This window comes from Achroia grisella, unplaced genomic scaffold, assembly GCF_030625045.1.
Source record: "Achroia grisella isolate CSIRO2021 unplaced genomic scaffold, CSIRO_AGI_Agris_v1 utg537, whole genome shotgun sequence".
NCBI lineage: Eukaryota > Metazoa > Arthropoda > Insecta > Lepidoptera > Pyralidae > Achroia > Achroia grisella.
Window position 1 is genome coordinate 891,625 of NW_026712923.1, and position 22,427 is coordinate 914,051.

At 35.1% G+C, this 22,427-nt stretch overlaps 1 protein-coding gene across 1 annotated transcript in view; it reads right to left on the reverse strand.

Annotated features, from left to right (window-relative positions):
• LOC131847539 (dystrophin-like) overlaps positions 1-22,427 on the reverse strand; it is a 669,707-nt gene that overhangs the window by 118,186 nt on the left and 529,094 nt on the right. The window contains exons 6-7 of the mRNA XM_059197122.1: positions 7,817-7,961; positions 3,256-3,379 (exon numbers count right to left, since the gene is read on the reverse strand). Of these exons, the coding sequence (XP_059053105.1) occupies positions 3,256-3,379; positions 7,817-7,961 (269 nt within the window). The remainder of the gene's footprint in view (positions 1-3,255; positions 3,380-7,816; positions 7,962-22,427) is intronic.

Consider the following 22,427-nt stretch of genomic DNA (forward strand, 5'->3'; position numbering starts at 1 on the left):
GTAGAATAAAAAATATGACTATTCAAAAGTGCTTGTACTGAGTTTATTTGAATAAAGATTATTTCTATTTCTATTTGTAGAAGTTACTGGATGAATATGGAGCTACTCTCCATTAATGATAATACGAATTAATCAAAAAGTGTGTATGTAAATTAATCAAAATTTCGATAGATAATAATTGCAAGCATTCAACTGAAATCTGCGCAGGCATATCTTCCACCTGGGTTGGCAGCTCCGGGTATTGATTGCAACAGAACGTCACTGACACCATAGGGCTGACAATTGGCAATAACATAGAATTATTGCCAGTTTATTGGACTGTATGTAGTCCAGACGAATATAGTCACAATGTAATATATATACAATGATTATAATATTTTAATAAACATACATTCGCACCCAACATCCTTCCACACACACACGTCTTTTACAGTAGAAACAAATTCTTAATATAATAATAAATAACCCTAGAAGAGCGTGATCTTCTATCACAAGTATTTAATTATGCTTACAAGGAGATCCCAGCCCCGGCTTAAGGATATATATAAATAAGAATATGTGATTGTTGATATGTAAAAAAAAATTTGTAAAACATCTATGTTAATGAAATAAATTTATTATTATTATTATTATTGATCAAGCAGACAAGATTTAGATTTATACTATTCTATATACTGAGAGCTTAGTTGCTTATTATATCAGCTTTATTATAATTTCCACAGGAATATGATCCGTTCTTATTAATTTGTTTTATTTATTTCATCTTATTTTATACCATCATAACCGTTTACAATTCGCGTTATTAATCTATGATTACTTCAATTTTAAATTTTAAATTAATAAGAACCTAACTCTTCTAGATTCTAGTTTTAGGGTTTAAGTAGTTTTTTTAATACCTTATTACTATTTACACAGCGCCGTCTAGTCCCAAGCTGAACATAGTTTGTATTATTTGTACTAGACTGATATAAGTACATAGATATTTTTTGTAAACATACATATTATACGTTGAAAACACCAAGATGCAAGCAATCATACTCAAGAATACAATTTGTACCGTGCGAGGAATCGAACCCGCGACTATTGGAACTAAAGCGAGATGTTAACTTGTTTTCTCAGTGAATGATGATATAAATATGTAGTTTATTAAAAAACTGATGAGAAAATATATAATAATAATAATAATAATCTCAGGACAATTCACACAGCGCCATCTAGGCCCAAATGAAGCTAGCTAAAGCTTGTGTTATGGGTACTAGATAACTATATACATTTAAATGTAGCAGAATTAATAAAATAACTGTTATAGACAACCCTACACGAGATCATGTGCACATCTCTACACATACATATACGCAATCAAAACAACAGATTTTCGGAACGTGAATTCTGATTGTCGAATTATCTGTATCTCAACTAAGATTTATACTGTCAAAGACTGGTGCTTTTATATCAAAGATAAGAAAATTAACTGAGTATTTGCCGATTTATTTGCATTTCATAATGGCACAATAAGGGTTGGCACAATCTGTACTAATATTACAAAATTGTTTGTTTGGATGCGCTAATCTCAGAAACTACTTTTCGGTTCGAATTGAAAAAATCTTTTTGTGTTGGATAGTCCCTTTGTCGAGAACTCTAGAATATACTTTATTTGCAACATACAGTAAAGAAGAACCACAAACAATATAACAAAGGACACATGTATCGTTACAATAAGGCGGGCTTATTACTGAAAGCAATCTATTCAAGGCAACCTTAGAGAAACGTATTGAAATATCGGACAGATAGGTAAAATGACATAAACAGGAGAAAACTAAAAATAACAGATATATAATTAAGCTATACAGTATCCGTTACTCTATGGTATCTACAGATTTTGTAGTATCGATCCCCCGTCCAATTCAAACCGCGATCGAAATTGGCCTGACTACGACTTGAGCCGAGGTTCGAATCCCTAGCGCTGCCCTCAGACTAAAGTCGTATCGGTCAGGCGCGAGTTGGCCTTCAGTCGTTTCACAAGTCCTTCCGTAGGTTTGGAGTTCTCTGCACTCGCCCCCTACGTCCCGTGAATATAACATTACGCTACGACCAATAGAAGCGAGGCTTCAGTGAATAATGTTGCAAAAACGTGAATATTGTTCGTATTTGAGGGCTTCCGTTGCGTAAACGGTTCAAGTAACCCAAAAAATATGTATGAAAGAATTAGTTTTTACCACGCGAAAGAAGTCGCGAGTAAGGCTAGTATTATTATAAGAGCATTAGGGATCAATATATATGGATACAAATAACAATAAATTACTAAAAGATGTATTGGTATTACATTTAAAATAACTTTAATCTGTCAAATCATATCTATTGAACAAAGCTTATTACCAGGATGTTATGGATATGAAATTTCGGATACGGATAGGTTTCGGATATAGGAAAGATTATTATACCGGATACGGATACGGATATGAAATTATTTCGGATTATCCGTTAGTTTCGGATAACTTCGGTTACGGATATTAATGTTTTAAGGAATTTCAAAAGTAAAATATAAATAGCTAATAAAATGGTTACATAACGTGTCTCAATTAGGCTCCACCGCTATCCGATATTGTCCGAAACTTTTATTTCGGTTACGGTTACGGATATTTTTTTTATATCGGATATCCGATAGTTTCGGTTACGGTTACGTTGCTCCTAACATCCCTACTTATTACAAAACGATTATTTAAATGACAAATGTGCATGACTAGAATTGCTTTTACACGGCATTTTCAATCTATCTATCAAATTCAATAATCATTTATTCATGTAGGACATTTTAGGCGAAGCCAACAAATTTATTACATTTTTTTTTGTTACTCTAATGCTATTGGTTGCAGCTGGCCTTTGCAGCTTCATCGGACGATTGGGGGCGAGATGGCACTCCAAACCGCGGAAGGACTTGTGGAGCGGCTGAAGGCCAACTCCCGCCTGACGGATACGACTTTAGTCTGATGGCACCGCTAGGGTTTCAAACCTCGGCTCAGGTCCTCGTAATATCGATCCCCGTTTGAATTGGACGGGGGATCGATGCCCCAGGCGCGTGCAGGCACCCGGTTGATTGCGCGATATGATGTGTTAGGGGTCGTCGTCTTCGCCGGCGAGGACGGTGTCGTGTGTGTGTGTAAAAGTGTGGTCGAGGCTGTTTACATTAGGTATACATTTTCCCTACAGTCCAGTTCAGATCTAACATTGTATTTCATGCAGGCAGAGTATACTCACGTTCAGTATCGCTGGTATCAGACAGCGGCGGTTCGTTTGCTATGTACTGTCTACCACTGAGCAGGTTGCTTTCGACCACTGGCCGTTTGTCTTCTAACTGACGTCTGAATGCTCGATGGTCATCCTGAAAACATAAAGGCACTATTAGCGTATTTTCTGAAGAGATGGTGAAAATGTAAACGTAATAATAATGCTAGTAATATATTGGGACAAGTCACACAGCGCCATCTAGTCTCACGGTAAGCAGAGCTTGTATTATAGGTACTAGATAACAGGTACAAATTTAGGGTCATATGTATTTTTTAAAGCTACATTCAAAAAATTAAAAATGTTTGTTTTGGACAACCCTTACCACTTATCACTCAGTGGTATGAAAATAGATAATATTAATTCTCAGACCCACTAGAAAATATCCAACTTAAAATTCATAGCGTTGACAATGATATCTGATTGAACAGAGATTAAGCGCGTAGCGATTTCTATGTTGATTGTCGCATGCCTAATCCTTGTTGTTAATTAAATATAAGTAAATGAATATTTATTTAAAAGAGCAACACACAAGTTTCTTGCTCATTCTTCTTGTGATGAATCTGCATTCCGAATAAGCGGTAGAATACAAAAACTTGACTATTCAAAAGTGTTTATATTAAGTTTATTTGAATAAAGATTATTTCTATTTCTATTTCTACTGAATATCATATAAAATTTCATAAAGATCAGCCAAACTGTTTCGGAGAAGAATAGTAACTAACATTTGACACGAGAATTTTATATATCGTCAGTTAAATAGAAAAATGACAGTATTCAAAATGTATATTTTTGTCTTGTCTTGTAGACAAGCTTTTAAAATATTTAAATTATGATTGATGAATGATTGAAATGATGATTCAAATTATTTTTCCCTTTAAAGTTTTAAATTTACACAGAAGTGTTATATATCATTTTAAAAGTATTTAGATAATGATTAAGACGGCGTGGTTAATTTAATTGACGACCTCGGTGGTCTAGCGGTCTAGCACACCGCTTTACGTCCGATGGTTGTGGGTTCGATTCCTCGCACGGCACAAACATTTGTATTCATGAGTATGATTGTTTGTATCTGCCTGGGTATTTTCTATGTATAATATGTATGAATTTAGGAAAAAAAATTATCTATGTATTTGTATCAGTTGTCTAGTACCCATAACACAAGCTTTAGCTAGCTTAACTTGGGTCTAGATGGCGCTGTGTGAATTGTCCTGAGATTATTATATTATTATTCACCGATATAAAAGGAGGCAGTTCTAGCTTCTAATTTTGAAAAATGTCATTGTTCTATTTAATCAACGATATATAAAATTCTATTCATCTTAGGTTATCCTCGATATTTGTTTAAAAATTAAGCCTAAAACCGAAATACAAAAGAAACAATATGATTGAAAATATATTCAAAACAATGTCACTTTGATCGCGAAAGTATGCTACGAGCTCATTATAATAATTCGAATTCGCTCGTTTCCAGATTAGAATTTGTCAGTACAAAAGAACAGCCGACTCGAGATTCGATATAAATGCAAAGTACCTTCAAAGGGATGATCTTTCAGTGTATTAAGTATTCCATATAAATTATAAGTCGAGATCATAAAATATTACGGCCTATCGGCTCGCCTGTTGCTGAAAGCATCAGAGCACCGTTATTTTTGATTTTCCACTCTCTCCTGTTGAAATTTATCGTGACCAACGAGGCAAGAAGTAAAATATTGTATGCGATTACCCCGTGCCCTTGTAATAAAAAGGTTCCTAGTATATTCTTTGCTTTCGTTTATTGAATTTGTGGATTCAGAGTAGTTTTTGTTAGAGGCAATTGTTTTGATGTTGTTACTAAATATTTGACGAGTATTGACGTATCTTGAGAGACGATCGCAGCGCCGGTTACTCCAAATTTTAGTTTGTGCCATGAAGAGAAGTAACATAAAATATATAAAATCCAATCCAAATAGTACTCTACAATGTTCAAGTATTATAAAATGAAATAATAATGTGATAATGATAACCAAACACACGTAATAACGTAATCTTCTATCAACACATACAGAATAAATGACTAAGTATACTGATCTAGCAATAGAACTAAAAATGCAATGGCAGGTAGAAACAGTAAAAACTCTCCCAATTATTATTTCGACCACAGGTGTCATTCCAACATCCCTACACACTAGCCTCAAAATATTACAGCTGGTGAAGCTGTACTTACTTTCATACTTCTCCAAAAAGCTGTAATACTAAACACATGTAGAATAGTACGCAAATTTTTGTCATCATCATAATCATTTCTTTTATAATTGTCATTGTTTGGTGATATTCACCCCCAATGACAAGTTTAACACCCCCATCAGAGGGAGATATATAATATACATATATAAATAATAATAATTGTTATTATACGTGTTAATTAAATATAAGTAAATCAATATTTATTTAAAAGAGCAACACACAAATTTCTTGCTTATTCTTCTTGTGATGAATCTGCATTCCGAATAAGCGGTAGAATAAAAAAACTTGACTTTTCAAAAGTGTTTATATTAAGTTTATTTGAATAAAGATTATTTCTATTCTATTTCTATTTCTACTGTTATGATCGACGACCTGCCATTGGTTCGCCTACCCTGAACCTAGACTACCTATCGCTAGACTATCGTTGAAGAAACGGACTAATTGACCAGACTTCATCCACATCCTATCATCCTCAACGGTGTAGTTAGGCAATGGCATTTATCTGTACCAGGGAGGGTAGGGTCATAGTGGCGTATTCATGATTAATTAACATCAATCTAAAGGACATGCAAAGAGGTTGACATGCGCTAATGATAGCGCAGGCAAGTTATTACTATTACATATTGATGAAAAAAAAACCGTCATCCCACGATATCTATACATATAAATAAAATTGGAGTGTCTGTTTGTAATATTGAAATTACCATTTTTTACTACATGCATATGAATGTAAATACGGTATATACATGAAATAACATTTTTTACAATTTTTGTCTGTCAGTCTGTCTGTTTGTTCCGGCTAATCTCTGAAATGGCTGGACCGATTTTGACGGGACTTATATTAGCAGGTAGCTGATGTAATAAGGAGTAACTTAGCTAGCTTTATTTTAGAAAAATAAAGTTAAATTCCACGCGGACGAAGTCGCGTGTACAGCTAAATAAATTAACAAATATAAAATTATCTAACATGACACAGACAACACAACTTACGCGTCTGCAATTAATAATTTGACCGCGACGTTAACACTGTGTACGCATGTCAACTCAGCAAATGGCCGACCGCGCCATTTTGGGCCCGCCATTTTAGTTAACTCACCGCAAATTCGGGTGTGAATCCAGTTGGCAAATAAGGCTATTAGGAATATAACGCATTGCCATTAGCAATTTCGTGTGGCCTGATAACATTAGGCGTAGTGTAGAACAGTAATGTATATTATTAGAGATTTTAGGCCCGGCATTTTAGGTATCTATTGATGGTTTTTGTTTCGGACTACTCTAATGCTGCCGTAGATGGCCTTTACAGCTTCACCGGACGGTAGTGCAGATGGCACTCCAAACCAGCGGAAGGACTTACGGAGCGGACGAAGGAAATCTCACGCCTGACGGATACGACTTTAGTCTGAGGGCACCGCTGGGAGTTTGAACCTCGGCACAGGCCGTCGTTATATCGATCTCCGTTTGAATTGGACGGGGAATCGATCGAAGGAGACAGATCAAACGATATTATGAAACAAAACGTCATTATTTTTTTTATTAATGAATTAAATATAATAGTATGTGTATCAAATTTATCACAGAATTGAATACTGTTTATATATGTCTATTAAATATCATTTCATTTGTATTTCTCAAGTTCTTTAGCATACATTGTTGATCCGTATTTAATAACATGTTCCCTGAAATTTTCTCCAGCTATTTTTACTTCACACAAATTTACACGCAAACAGATAGATTCCACGATATCATGTTTCAAAGTCTTTTGGCTTCAAATAAATGAAAGTACAATAATTCAGCAGAATGTTTCTTTTGTTTATGATTAAATGTCATAAAGATCTCTGGACGGATCGCTGGACCTTGTTAGTCCAGCGGTCTAGCACATCGCTTTACGACCGATGGTCGCGGGTTCGATTCCTCGCACGGCACAAACATTTTGTATTCATGAGTATGATTGTTTGTATCGGTCTGGGTGTTTTCTATGCATAATATGTTTACAAAAAAAAATCTATGTATATGTATCAGTTATCTAGTACCCATAACACAAGCTTCAGCTAGCTTAACTGGCGCTGTGTCAATTGTCCTGAAATTATTATTATTATCTCAAAAGCCGTGTTTTAGAATCTGACATTAAAAACTTTTGTATGTAAATTTTTATATCTGATTACTTCACTGATGACTGCGATTTGTTCACAACAACAAAACGAGCAGTGTCTGATGATGTGATGTCCGTAGTGCTATTAATATATATACATAGGCGATGGTTACTTACTATCAAGTTGGCCATCAACCATTCCAATTAAAAAAAAATCACCTGTTGTTTGAGTAGAGCTTGTAAGTCGCCGCGAGGTGGCGCTAGTGCGTTTAGCTCCGTTTCCTTTCTGATCACCCACTCTGTGAGCTCGCGCAATGATAATAGTAGCGCCGACCAGTGCTCAGCGTTGCTCTCCAAACGATTTCTGAAATAGAAAAGAATATACATATATAAGAATAGAAGTTATAATACAAAGATCATTTATCTTATCAGGACTTTTAAGAATTCACTTATAAAATTATAAAAAAGTCAGTCTTAAAATTGAAACAGAAAAATAAATTGTATACAGATACACTCAAGGAATTCTTAAACTTTCTTTTCATATGTATTTATAATATAAAAATGTACTTTCTTCGCGTTACGAATTTGTTTTCAGAATTTACATGAAAGCACTAATATTCATCAAGAAATAGCCGTTGTTCCTCGTTGTAGCGGTCAACTCACTCGTTCATTCGTATCCCATCACTTATATCTTCCATTCTTTCGTCATTCACGTTTCAATTCATGCATACATCATTCAGTTAACACAGTCGTTCCGTTACATACCAATCCCACATATACTGTATAATAATAATAATCTCAGGACAATTCACACAGCGCCATCTAGACCCAAGTTAAGCTAGCTGAAGCTTGTGTTATGGGTACTAGATCACTGTTACAAATACATCGATTTTTTTTCGTAATTACACATAGAAAACACCCAGACCGATACAAACAATCATACTCATGAATACAAATGTTTGTGCTGTGCGAGGAATCGAACCCGCGACCATTAGATAAAAGGGTGTTCTAGACCGCTATACCACCGAGGTCGTCAAATTATATATGAATCTATTGTTATTAGTAAGAGCTATATGTAACTATTGTGTGTAAAAGAAGGATTATTTTTGTTACCACTAATTATTAGGTCATTCAGTGTCGAACACTCAATATATTCTCACTATCACTCAATTATTGACTGTATCAGAATAAAGAAAATGGCCAGAAAAGGAAGTGCGAAAAGAGATAAATTGAAAAGAAAAACATATACTGGCGACCCCAAATGATTTCATTGATAACTAGCAATATATCGGTGAAAAATATATTAAATTCCATGCCGAGATCCAATTTAGAAATTTCTATTAGTGTAGAATTTTCCATTTATAAAAAAAGGCTAGAGGCTATGTAACATCCCGCAACGATTAATAGAAATTGAGCTTCAATGAAAATTGTTGCAAAAACGGAGAAAGTCCAATGCTGATGAAGTTACGCAGGTCAAATAGTATTTTATTTTAGTTCCCTATAATTCATAAAAAGGGAAACATTTTATTGGGTCCATTAAATTATAACAAAAATAATTGTAGCGCCTGCCTTCATAAAAACAACTTTAAAACTCCCACGAGTGAGAATGTTCGTCAGAATGACGACTCTACAGCAGTCGTTTAATAGACTACAGAATGAGTCACAGTACTAAGATTATCTCCATTAAATCAGGGAACATAAAAGGCTTCCTTGCAGACGATAATTCAAAAACTTGGCTCGTGTGTAAGCGAAATAAGCGCGATTGTTGAATTTTGGCCAAGGCGCAGATCTTTAATATGTTTAAGCCTTGGATAAGACTAGTGTTGGGCTGGGCAGGCAATATATTAAAGAATCATGAGCAAGATTTTGTCTCTTCTTATATATCGAGACTAGAGAGACAAGAAAACACTTCCTTGAACTAAATCTGCGCTAAATCTTGGTAACACCTTCAATTTTTTATTTATCATCATCATTAGCAGCTTACTGCAGTCCACTGCTGAATATAGGCCTCTCTCAAAGCATGCCACTGGGTACGATTTCCAGCCCTTCTCGTTCAGTTATTACCCTCAACCTTACGTATGACGTAGCTCCATTGTTGTGATAGGACTCTTCAATCTGTTTCCCAATTTTTATGTGTATGAAATGGCAAGGCTATTACTGAAGGCCTATGAAAGATGAAAGCCTATTACTCACTAAACGATTACTTGAATGACGAGCGTGCATGGCAATAGTTTTCATGTTCGGGATTTTCATTTAATGTTGGACATAGACACCTATGTAAATACCTACGCAATATAAATAAACTGGCTTTTAAAAAAAGTAATTCAATTGAGTTTCTTGCTAGTTCTTCTCAATTGGATCTATATACCGAACTTGACGGTAGGGAAAAATATTATAATGTAAAAACTTGACGTTCATAAGCGGCTAAAATGTCCTACATGAATAAATGATTTTTGAATTTGAATTTAAGCAAATACATATATGAAAAGAACTTTGGACACCACGTTAACATCTGATGCCTGTGATACTCGTGCGTTGTCATTCTGGAGGACTAAGATGGGATCCCTCTTATTTTGTCATACCACTACCAAATCTGACCCTACAACCGAAACCAGCTTACACTGTACTTGCAGGCTTAAATAGCTAGGCAGAAGATATGAAGATGACTCTTAGAGTCTACCTCTGGTAGCTTCTGAGACGAACTTCTGAGTCCATAGATTCACCGTACGAGAGCCGGCACTATCGTGCGGTAGAGAGAATCTCCGAGGAGCTCCTGGACTTGAGACCTAGGTATAAGTGTCAATGTGAAGTACATTGACACTTATACCTAGGTCTCAAGTTCCGCTCATTTTCTCAAATCTTGTTTCTCTCCCTGCTCAGCCAATTGGCATAGCCAGCCAGTGCAATTTTATATACATGTTTTAGTACAGAAGTTACTACAGATCTAGTCAGGCCAAGATCTTTTAGTTGAATAGACTGATTTCGCTGATATTCCTCTCGCTCCTATTCTGACTGATTCATATAAATTAACCACATATTTTCATAGTAATTCCCTCCACAATATTTGAATCTATATTAATGTACATGTACAACATTTATTTAAAAAGAATACGAGCTGAGTTTCTTGTCAGTTCTTCTTATCTCAAAATCATTCCGAACTGACGGTAGATTTGATATATTATAAGAGTCTGTAATAGATGTACATGAATAAAGATATTTTGAATTTGAATAAAGCATTATCGATATCAGTAATGTAACGTCACTAGACTCGTTTTTCATAAATCTCCAGTTCTACGGAGGCAATTGCAGCGAGTTTTATACCGTTTCACTTAATGTTATTTAAATTAATACAAATTTCGCCGACAGACCACAACCACCCTTACCTTCTTGGTATACGGGTGGGTTTACTTTGACAAGAAAAAAATGTATTCCTAATTAAAATTAAAAAGGATAAAACTAAAGGTAACGCAGTAGTTTTCTTTTATATGTTAAAATATTTACATTTTCTCTATACAGAATAAATTCACAACGGTGCGCGTTTGCGGAAAAAAGTTTATGTAATCTTTATTTTTTTTGTGTGATAGAAGGGGTACTAAGGTGTTATTTTTAATATGGATGATAATGGAATGGTGGTGCACCCGCCTGCGCTAACGGTTTACGCTGGCGGGGCACCAGTGGAGGATGATAAGATGAGCATGAAGTCAGGTCAGTTAGCCCATCGTGACAAATTCACCAAGAATTTATCACGATGTTTTCCAGGGGGAACCGCGTGGAAGTAATCCTGACATGGTACTTAGTGCATCAGTCCACATTACTAACAATCCCCTTTCCCTCCAAGATACTAAGGTATTATGCACTGTATCCTGTAATTTCTCTGCCTTATCTCAGACGTTATCTGAAAGTCTGCTTACAAAGCAAGATCCTTGGACTTGCTCATGCTTAAGTAAGTAACAGGTAAGACGGAGGATAAATTCGTCTACTTGGTTAGACGACTTTCTACAAAGTCTAAAATATGTACATACCAAAAAATATTTAAAGTAAAAGTCGAACAATCTTTATTCTAGATTTTTAGACAAAAGTGGCTAAAGAGCCAAGTTAAAAGATTCATAGCTCATTTATGAAGATCTCTTCTTTCGTATGTACTTTCAACACATTCTTTTAGTTAACCGAAGTGATTTCACCAATATTCTAAGTTTTTTTTTTAAATTTTTAAATGGGTTAATATAAATTGTAATTTAATTTGTTTATATTATTGTATACCTTATTTTCATTTGTTCAGAAACTCAGCTGTTGCTCTTTTTATAGTCAATTCGTTAACATTATTCACTTATTATATTAATAATGAGTTTACAATATTTGTTCAGAACCCTCTGTGTAAATTCGATTCGTACTTTGCTCATTTTTTATTTCAATATAGCAAAGGGTGGACCAACCCTTTGCTATATTTATTTATTTGTGTTGAGATCAGGTGCGCCGCGGTCCGGCCTTTGTCGGACCTTATGTTTTGTGTTGAATATTTGTATGTCTGCAACGTACTAAGTAAGCAAGCGATGGTTTTTTATTAACATTGGTTTGTATATCGTTTGATACTTTGAATATTCTATTATAGAATTTGACTGTAATAAGGAAATAAATAGGTATATTTGCTTGCAGTAGTTACGGTATTACACCATTAGGGCATACTAATCAGATTGTATCTTAAACTATCTGTTCCCGCGACTTGGACCGCGTGGTTTTATCTTTATTTTTCTGAAATAAAAATATCCTAATTACTCCTCATTACATCAGCTACCTTACAAAAAAGGTCCCGTCAAAATCGGGCAAGCCGTTTCAGAGATTAGCCGGAACAAACAGACCGATAGATAGACAGACAAAAATTATAAAATATGTTATTTTGGTGTATGTACCGTACCATATTAATAATTTTCTCATACACTCAACAGATAGTTATAAATATAACAATAATATTTCGAAGCATTTTTTTTCCACACAGTGTCATCTAATCTCAAGCTAAGCAGAGCTTGTTTTATTCATACTAGATAAGTGATATAAATACATAGATAAAAAGTGAAAACTTCTATTAAAAGCTTCCCCTGTATCAAATTGCAGCGGGAGCTTAATAATTTATAAATCCAAACATTTAAACATACATATAAAAAAAAACTGAAAGAAATAAATGGAAAAAATACATACATGTCATGTTGTATATATGTATATTATAGAAGAAATATACGAAGAAACATACAGACGAAAACGGCAGCTGTTTCTCTATAATTATAGATAGATATATATAGATAAAACAGATGGTGCTTCAGCTAAAAGTTTTGCCGCTAACAATAGTAAAATCAAGTGATAGTAGAGACAGTTTTACATTGGCTCCGAACATAAAAGGGGCGATAAAGTGATTCTAAACCGCTATTTTATTTGCAATGCCGGTAGTACCGGTTTATGTTGCCACGTATGCAAATCTACTTTTATTATTCTGTGGCAAGTATACAAAGTACAGTATGGACATAGTTATCTAGATACATCAATATAGGAATTGCAATTAAGTACGGCTAGTAAGAAAAATTAAATATTTTGTATTAAGCACTGCCGTGTCTAAACTGTGTCACCTCACCTTACATTTTCCTATTGTCATTTAGTATATAAGATCAATATTTTTATGTACATTTTATCCCCTCCGATTCATCCCCCGTAAAATTCAACGGGGATCGATGTTACGACGGCCTGAGCCGAGGTTTGAATCCTTAGTGGTGCCCTCAGACTAAAGACGTGTCCGTCAGGCGGGAGTTGGCCTTCAGCCGCTCTATAAGTTCTTCCGCGGGTTTGGAGTGCCATCTGCACTCGCCTCCTATCGTCCGGTGAAGCTGTAAAGGCCAGCTGCGGCCAACAGCATTTGAGTAGTCCAAAAAAAAAATTATATTTTATCAGTCCATTATCAACATCGTATCATTATCTCGCAACATATAGTAAGGTATTGTATAATATCTTAGTTATGATATTGACGGACTTTCGATGGTCGTGGGTTCGATTTCTTGAACGGTATAAACATTTGTGTTAAGAGTATGATTGTGTGTATCGGTCTGAGTGTTTTCTATGTATATTATGTATGCATTGACAAAAAATGTATATACATCTATGTGCTTATTTATATCAGCCGTCTAATTCCTATAACATAAGCTCTACTTAGTTTGGGACTATGTGACGTAGTGTGGATTGTCTTAAGGGATTATATCCATTTGCTATCGAAAAATCCTTTTTTTATTCGAATGTACATATATATGAAAATATTTTCCGAAAATTTGACGTTAATCTCACAAACAATCTCGAAGATGCAAGCGTATTAGTAAGGACGTCTCCGAGTATTCGGAAGTAGGTGCAGCGCAAGCCGGAGTATATTAAGTTTTTATTTATTGGAGATTTATAATATATTTGGAACCTTAAAATAAGAATACATAAGGTCAAGTTTATAACTGAAGACCTTTTTATAAGTATAGTTATTACAAATTTTTAAAATTCCACTCTAAAGCTTTAACTATAAAGAGTAATTAAAAATAAGGGTAATATATAAACCGATTGGAATAAAAAATCACAAATTTTTAAATGAAGATTACCAATATACATTAATGAAAACTGCATTCAAACATCCATACATCTATCAAAATAATTCACAAACTATCGCGTTTAAATAAAAATTATTGTAGAAATAACTATCTAAATTATAACGAAATACTTGTATTCCACAGAAACGTGTCAAATAATATAGCTGCATGCAACAAAGGTATCTCATACCGGCATCCCAAATATGCTCTCAAAGTGAGAATGCATTTGACTCTGCATTTATTGCTTGGTAAAAATTGTTTGCAAACATTTTCAGGGATTTTTAGGAATTTCTAAAACGAATCGGTCAGAATAAAATTCTAACTATAATGTGAAAAGTTGTTTATTCGTTTGTTACTCTTTCACGTTTTAAATTTTCAACACGAAATTTCGTATTCAATATTTCAAATTTTAGATTTAAAATGGAGGAAGGCATAGATAACTTTTTTTTGTCTACGTCTTTAAACTGATATAAATTTTACATTCTACATTAAAGTGATATAAATATAGTAATCTATGTATCGTTGTATTGAAAGGTCGTACAAAACATGCGCCAATTATCAGTGTTTCCCTCCAAGTTATTCCATTCTAATTTTGGTAGATAACCAATACAAAATTAGAACGAAATGCCAAGAGATATTAATTCACCAGCGTTCCAGATAGCTACAAACATCAAAGCAATAGGAGAAAAACAAATTAAAGAATAAATCATTCCAAAGCGATATTCTTTTGTAAAATCGAGGGTCGACTGCAAACATGGGAAATCGTTGGCTAAAAAATTGATGGATTAATAGAATGAGGAAATATTAGGGAGATCGAACTGACAGGCGAATTGAGGCTGTGTACACTTTTTTCAGAGTTCAATTTCAAATGACCCGGAAGGGGATGAGATTTATGACACATCGTTAAGTTCAAATGATTAATTCACTGTACTGTGGGGCCACAAAATAATCGGGAAAATTGTGTTCGCTCAAAAAAAATAATTCGTTTAAATGAAACCAAATAATAATTTACTTATGTCTATTATAAACGCTTATGTTAAGTTAAATCAACCGTCAGCTGACAAGAAACCTGGCACCTATTTTTCAAATGAGATTGGACATCATTGTAAAAATCTATATTAAAATTTAGTTTCAGGTTGTTGTTGAACTTTTTTTTATCAATATTTATACACTTAAATATAATTTTTAAACGTACAGCAACAGTTCAACACACAACAACAACTTTACAGCTTCACCGAACGATAGGGGCGAGTGCAAGCCCGAGGATGGACTTACGGAACGACAGAAGATCAACTCCTAATTTCGTTTTCCGAAACGATGACGATGATGTTTAGTGCATGTGTTGGTTAGATTGGGGCTACATGTAATAATACTACTAATAATGTAATAATACTCAATATTGATAGCTCGGTGGTCTAGTGGTTTAGCACACCCTTACTTCCGATGGTCGCGGGTTTGAATCCTCGCATGGCACAAACATTTGTATTCATGAGTATTATTGTTAGTACCGGTCTGGGTGTTTTTTATATATAATATATATGTATTTACAAAAAAGAATATATCTATGTTATGTAATTAGTACCAATAACACAATGTTAGGTAGCCTAACTTGGATTAAATGAAGCTGTGTGAAATCTCCTGAGAAAAAAATTATTCTGTGACTCTACACTCCACTGGCGTTCCTGAGCGTACAACCACCGCTCATTTCCTGGCTCCAACGCCTCAAATGTTGCCTATATTAAGAACCGGCGTTGCGAGGGGGAAAATTAAAATTTTGCGTAGATATTCATCCACCTGTCAATTGGCCCTGCTACGTTATAAATGACGCCACTTGATGTATTAATTTAACTAATATACTTAATACTGTATTAGTTAAAATATATATGAGTAAGTAACTACTCGCCCCGACGGGTGTACATGTATAAACCTTCATCTAGAATCACTCTATCTGTAGTAGAGCAAGAGCCCACGACGGCCAGACATACGTCATTTTAGTAAACGTGAAAGTTCTTGTATGTGTGTCCCCAACACAGGTAAGAACGATCCCCAAACATGAAACCTGGATCGTGGTTCCTTTGGCAGGTACCAGGTAACAAAGGTGTAAAAAAAATCATATCAAATTCGTTATTTTAATTTAATATTTTAACTATATTTTAATATATAAAGTTCAGCTTTATTAAAATGACGGAAGTTTATTTCTAAAATAGTATAGTTTAGGGGGGTCCGGCGGGGGGTTGGAACCACACTAAGTGTCTGGCAATGAGCAGCGCAAGTTATAATAATGCTACGAACAATATATGAAAATATGGAGTTTCTTAAAATAACGAATTTGATATGATTTTTTTTACACCTTTGTTACCTGGTACCTGCCAAAGGAACCACGATCCAGGTTTCATGTTTGGGGATCGTTCTTACCTGTGTTGGGGACACACATACAAGAACTTTCACGTTTACTAAAATGACGTATGTCTGGCAGTCGTGGGCTCTTGGGCTATAGCGGCTCAAAGTTAGTTTTACCTACAGCTATGCATAAACAAACGTTGGCCTCTACACCCGAGTGCTAATGATTTCTTAGTCGCCCGCTCGCTGTACTACTATGACATCGTGCTCACAAAGATTTTAATCTCAACTCACCATAATTTCACCTCACTTCGTAATTCTAAGTATTATTGTAGAACTGTCAATATAAGAGTTTATTCCTACGTGTTTAACTTCCCCTCCGATCGATCCCCCCTCCAATTCAAACGGGGATGGAAATTACGACGGCCTGAGCCGAGGTTCGAACCCCTAGTGGTGCCCTCAGACTAAAGTCGTATCCGTCAGGCAGGAGTTGGCCTTCAGCCGCTCCATAAGTCCTTCCGCGGGTTTGGAGTGCCATCTGCACTCGCCCCATAACGTCCGGTGAAGCTGTAAAGGCCAGCTGCGGCCAACAGCATTAGAGTAGTCCGAATAAAAAAAAAAAAGTGTTTAACTTTAATACCTACAACTGGCGACTACGTGATTACATATCTATTTAAAAAACCGCTTCAAAATCCGTTGCGTAGTTTTAAAGATTTAAGCATATATAGGGTCAGACAGCGACAGCGACTTTATTTTATACTATGTACTGATTTACAACAGCTGTCTCATCAAAACTTGCGTGTTGCTATTGATATTTCAATTACCGCTGAAATTTTTCGCTGTCAAATTATGCGACGCAAGCTTCTAGAATTTTGTTTAGATCTTAGAAACTTCTAGAATTTTGTTTGACATTGACTCGAAAGAAGCATTTTTCAAAATTTTACTTTGGGGTGATACAGGACTATGCAATGATTATTTATAGAAATATTAACATTCCTGGACAATTAACACAGCGCCATCTATTCTCAAGCTAAGCAGAGCTTGAGTGATGGGTACTAGACAACTGATGTAAATACATACATAATATATATAAGTAAAAAAATACATACACTGTATGTATAGTGATGAATGGAAGAGAAAAACATATTATGCCGACACCAAATAAATGGAATAAGGAAGAAGCAGAAGATGATATACATAATATACAAAGAAAGCACATAAACCAATAGAAAAAATCATTCATAGACAACAAGTGATTGTACCGTGCGAGGAATCGAACCCGCGACCACCAGACGTAAAGTAATACGCTAAACTACCAGACCACCGGGGCCGGTATAGATGACTTTTCTAATATTACGTAATATGATATTTTCTACCTGAAGTGAGGAGTCAGGTAAAGGGTCCACTTGGGCGGTGGGCAGCTAGGGAAGTGCACTCAGAACGAGGTCACCTTTGATCCGATCTAGTTTATACCTCTTATGACACGTTTCATGTACACGAAAGGTATAGCAGTTATTTGCTATAGCCTATGGAATTGCTATTATTACATCCATTTTACTATTTTCATGCCAGATTATATATTAAACTAGTTGTACCCGCGACTTCGTCCGCGTAGAATTTAACTTTATTTTTCTAAAATAAAAGTATTCTAAGTTTCTCTTTATTACATCAGCTACCTGCCAATAAAAGTCCTGTCAAAATCGGTCCAGCCATTTCAGAGATTAGCCGGAACAAACAGACAGACAGACATATGTAATATTAATGCGTGGAATTTATAGCCTATATGTTATTCTGATGTATAACTTATATTATTGCAAAGTAACAAATAGTAAAAGTTAAGTAATATAAATCTTAAAATTTAAAATCCAAGGAACAAACAGACAGAAAAGAATTGTAAAAAATGTTATTTTGGTGTATGTACCAAATTTATATTCATATGTATGTAATAAAAAACTGCTATTTCAATATTACAAACAGACACTCCAATTTAATTTATACCTATAGATAACACAAGCTCTGCTTAGCTTGGCACTAGATGGCGTTATGTGAATATTATTATTATATCAATTGATATTCAATATATTGACCGTGTTTTACATCAACCTACTCTTGTACTGACTATCTTGATAAGTGATTAGACACACTCATGTCGGAATTAATTAACAGGCTCGCTGGACAGGGACGCTGTTTAGTTATATTAATAACTAGCTTTTGCTCGCGGCGTCGCTCGCGTTAATTTCATATTCCAAAATAATTTATTCATGTAGGACATTTTAGCCGCTTATGAACGTCAAGTTTTTACATTATAATTTTTTTCCCTACCGAATTTATCCCTTAGGGGTGGAATTTATCAAAATCCATTCTTAGAGGATGCCTACGTCATAGTAGCTTTATGCATGCAAAGTCTCAGTCCGATCGGTTCAAAATTGACAAAGTTTCATACAAACTTTCATCCCCTATTTTATCCCTTTGGGGGTAGAATTAATCAAAATCCTTTCTTAGGGGATGCCTACGTTATAGTAGCTTTATGCATGCAAAGCCTCAGTCCGATCGGTTTAAAATTGACAAAGTTTCATACAAATTTTATCCCCTTGGGGGTAGAATTAATCAAAATCCTTTCTTAGAGCATGCCTACGTCATAGTAGCTTTATGCATGCAAAGTCTCAGCCCGAACGGTTTAAAATTGACAAAGTTTCATACAAATTTCATCCCCTATTTTATCCCCTTGGGGGTAGAATTAATCAAAATCCTTTCTTAGCGGATGCCTACGTCATAACATCTACCTGCATGCCAATTTTCATCCCGATCTGTCCAGTGGTTTGGACTGTGTGTTGATAGATCACTATGTCAGTCAGTCACCTTTGAGTTATATATATTTAGACTAGCTGTGCTTGCGGTTTCACCCACAAATAGCCTGTGTATTATTGTGTTATTCTCATGTATAAGCTATATTATTGTAGTTTCATGAAGAAGACCTACATTAATAAGGATAATTTGAATTTGAGCTCATACTGAGCAGCACTCGTTCACGAGTATGGCGGATGAGTCAGCCATCACTGCGCTCGACCATATTTTAGGGAACCCAATGACTTAGTTAATGAGCAAGCCTACTAAAGACACTCAAGTTGTATATAATAAGTTGAACGTTCATAATTGATTTTTTTTTTATATAGCATATGCTGGTGGTCACTCTATTCTCCCAAATTTGAATTTAAATGAAATAGTATTATTATAAATATGTACAACATTAAAAAAAAAATACGAGCTGAGTTTCTTGTCAGTTCTTCTCATCTCGAAATCATTCCGAACTGACGGTAGATTTGACATATCATAAGAGTCTGTAATAGACCTACATGAATAAAGATATTTTGAATTTGAATTTGAATTTGAATATCTACTGTTTAGTAGTAAATAGTAGGAATTTCGTTCGCTACTGATCACGCAATTTCCTTACTTAATTTCGAATTTATCTTAACAGTGATTTTAAGATAATTCTCATACTTTCGTGTTCAAAGCGGCGCGATCCCGTAATTGCTAACGCCGGGGGCTGCTTCATCCCTTTTATAAAGGGACCTAATAGGGTTACATTCTAAACTCTCAATTACTCAGTAATACTTTGAGGTACTTATTTGTATACTAGGTATATCTCTTATATATAAAATTCTCGTGTCACAGTTTTCGTTCCCATACTCCTCCGAAACGGCTTGACTGATTCTCATGGAATTTTGTGAGCGTATTGAGTAGGTCTGAGAATCGGCCAACATCTATTTTTCATCCCCCTAAATGTTAGGGGTAGTCCACCCCAATTTTTTTTTTATTTCTGGCAAAACAACGTTTGCCGGGTCCGCTAGTATATATATATATATATATATATATATCGTTATATATTGTACTAGCTGTATCCGCAACTACGTCGCCATGGAACAGACGAACAATGACGAATTTCCATACAATCTCTGATCCTTTTTTTATATTTAATCAACAACCTAAAATATAAGTTTCAGCTTCTAGATTTAAAAATAACGATCCTTCCATACAGCCTTTCATCTCCCCTTACAACCCCTTACAACCCTTATTCGCATTAAAAAGTAGGCCTTTCTCAGTGTCTCGACTATCTGTGTACCAAATTTCATTTAAATCGATTCAGTGGTTTTTGCGTGAATGAGCAACAGACAGTCAGATCGAGTTACTTTCGGATTTATATAATATTAGTAATGATGTAAGGATTGTAGACGTACAATGCTTGCTCCTGGTGCTGTTCATATATATAGGAGACGGCTGCACTTTCTCATCAGATGAGCCATTCAGACATAAAGCGAATTCAAACATAAACAAGGTTATTGGCGACATAAATCAACTCCCCTTTATAGATAGGCATAACCTATTTGAAATTACCTACGAGCGACCTAACAAATCAGCAGATATTACTAGGGAGTTTCTATGTACTCACAGAAACCCCTTGGATGTAGCGTATGCCCTGAGAGAAGTATACAACGGGATATACTCGACCAACCTCCGGATTAGGTCGCTGAGGCTCATGGAATACGACAGCAAAGTCATACCATCGGACCAAAGCAGGACTCTATACCTGGTTCATACCCAAGCGGAGAAAGCAAAGCTAATATCCGAGGGATATGGAATGGACGAGGAGTCTAAAGTGCTGACGATTCATGAGGCCCAGGGACTGACATCGGAGAGGGTTATTATCATCAATACTAGAAGTAAACCCTTGGAAGTGCATGGCAGCTACTCTCATGCCGTGGTAGCCATCACCAGGCACACAGGCGACTGCGTATATTATACGAGAAATCGAGAAGACGCAGTTGCTCGTTTTATACAAGAGGCCGAAGGCGCGACTCACTCGGACATTCGTGAGTACTCACTGCAGATGGCGATTAAAAATAGAGACAGGGCGATCGTTGATGCGCTGATTGCGCTAAAATAATCAGCACAAAGAAAACCAGAACAGCTGATGCATCGTCGGGGCGCTTTGGGCTGGAAAAGCCGGAACATGCTCGCTAAAAGTATAAAAAAAAAAAAAAAAAAAAAAAAAAAAAGAAAGAAAAAAAAAAAAAAAAAGAAAGAAAAAAGGGGAAAGGGAAGTGAAAAAGGGGAAAAAAAAAAAAAAAAAAAAATTGCCGAATTACGACAAAAAGTGAACTGTGAAATTAAACAATCAATAATTAAACAAAACCTGGACTATAACAAATAGTGAACTTTGAAAATAGTGTTAGAATAAGATTTCATATAATTGTATATGCAGTGTAAGAATTCATAATGTGTATTGTTATATTATGAATTCTTACATTGCACAATGTAATGAAAACTGTGAAATTAGTAGTAGTGTAAGATTTATATAATTGTATATGCATATTGATAAATCTAATCTTCCAAATAAAGATGGGTGACACTGCATGTTGTCAACTCACCCGGCCGGCCAGCGGTGGTTCTGGGCCAGACGGATAAGGTCTGCCTCGGTGTCACTGTTAGGCAAATTGTAACATCTCGGCTGGAGTTGTACAAAAATGGAAATAAAATAAATATAATAATATTAAAGTAAATTAAAAAAGGCACGGACGAATATGTCTGTGGAAAAATGTATTTAAATATAAAAAAAAAAAAAAAAAAAAAAATACATAAACAAGGTAGCGACATCTAAATATCTTATAGACTAACATACATACGAAATCTAAATACAAATCTCAGGACAATTCATACAGCGCCATCTAGATCCAAGTTAAGCTAGCTAAAGCTTGTGTTATGGGTCCTAGACAACTGATACAAATACATAGATATATTTTTTTTTCGTAAATACATACATACCATATATAGAAAACAATCATACTCATGAATACAAATGTTTGTGCTGTGCGAGGAATCGAACC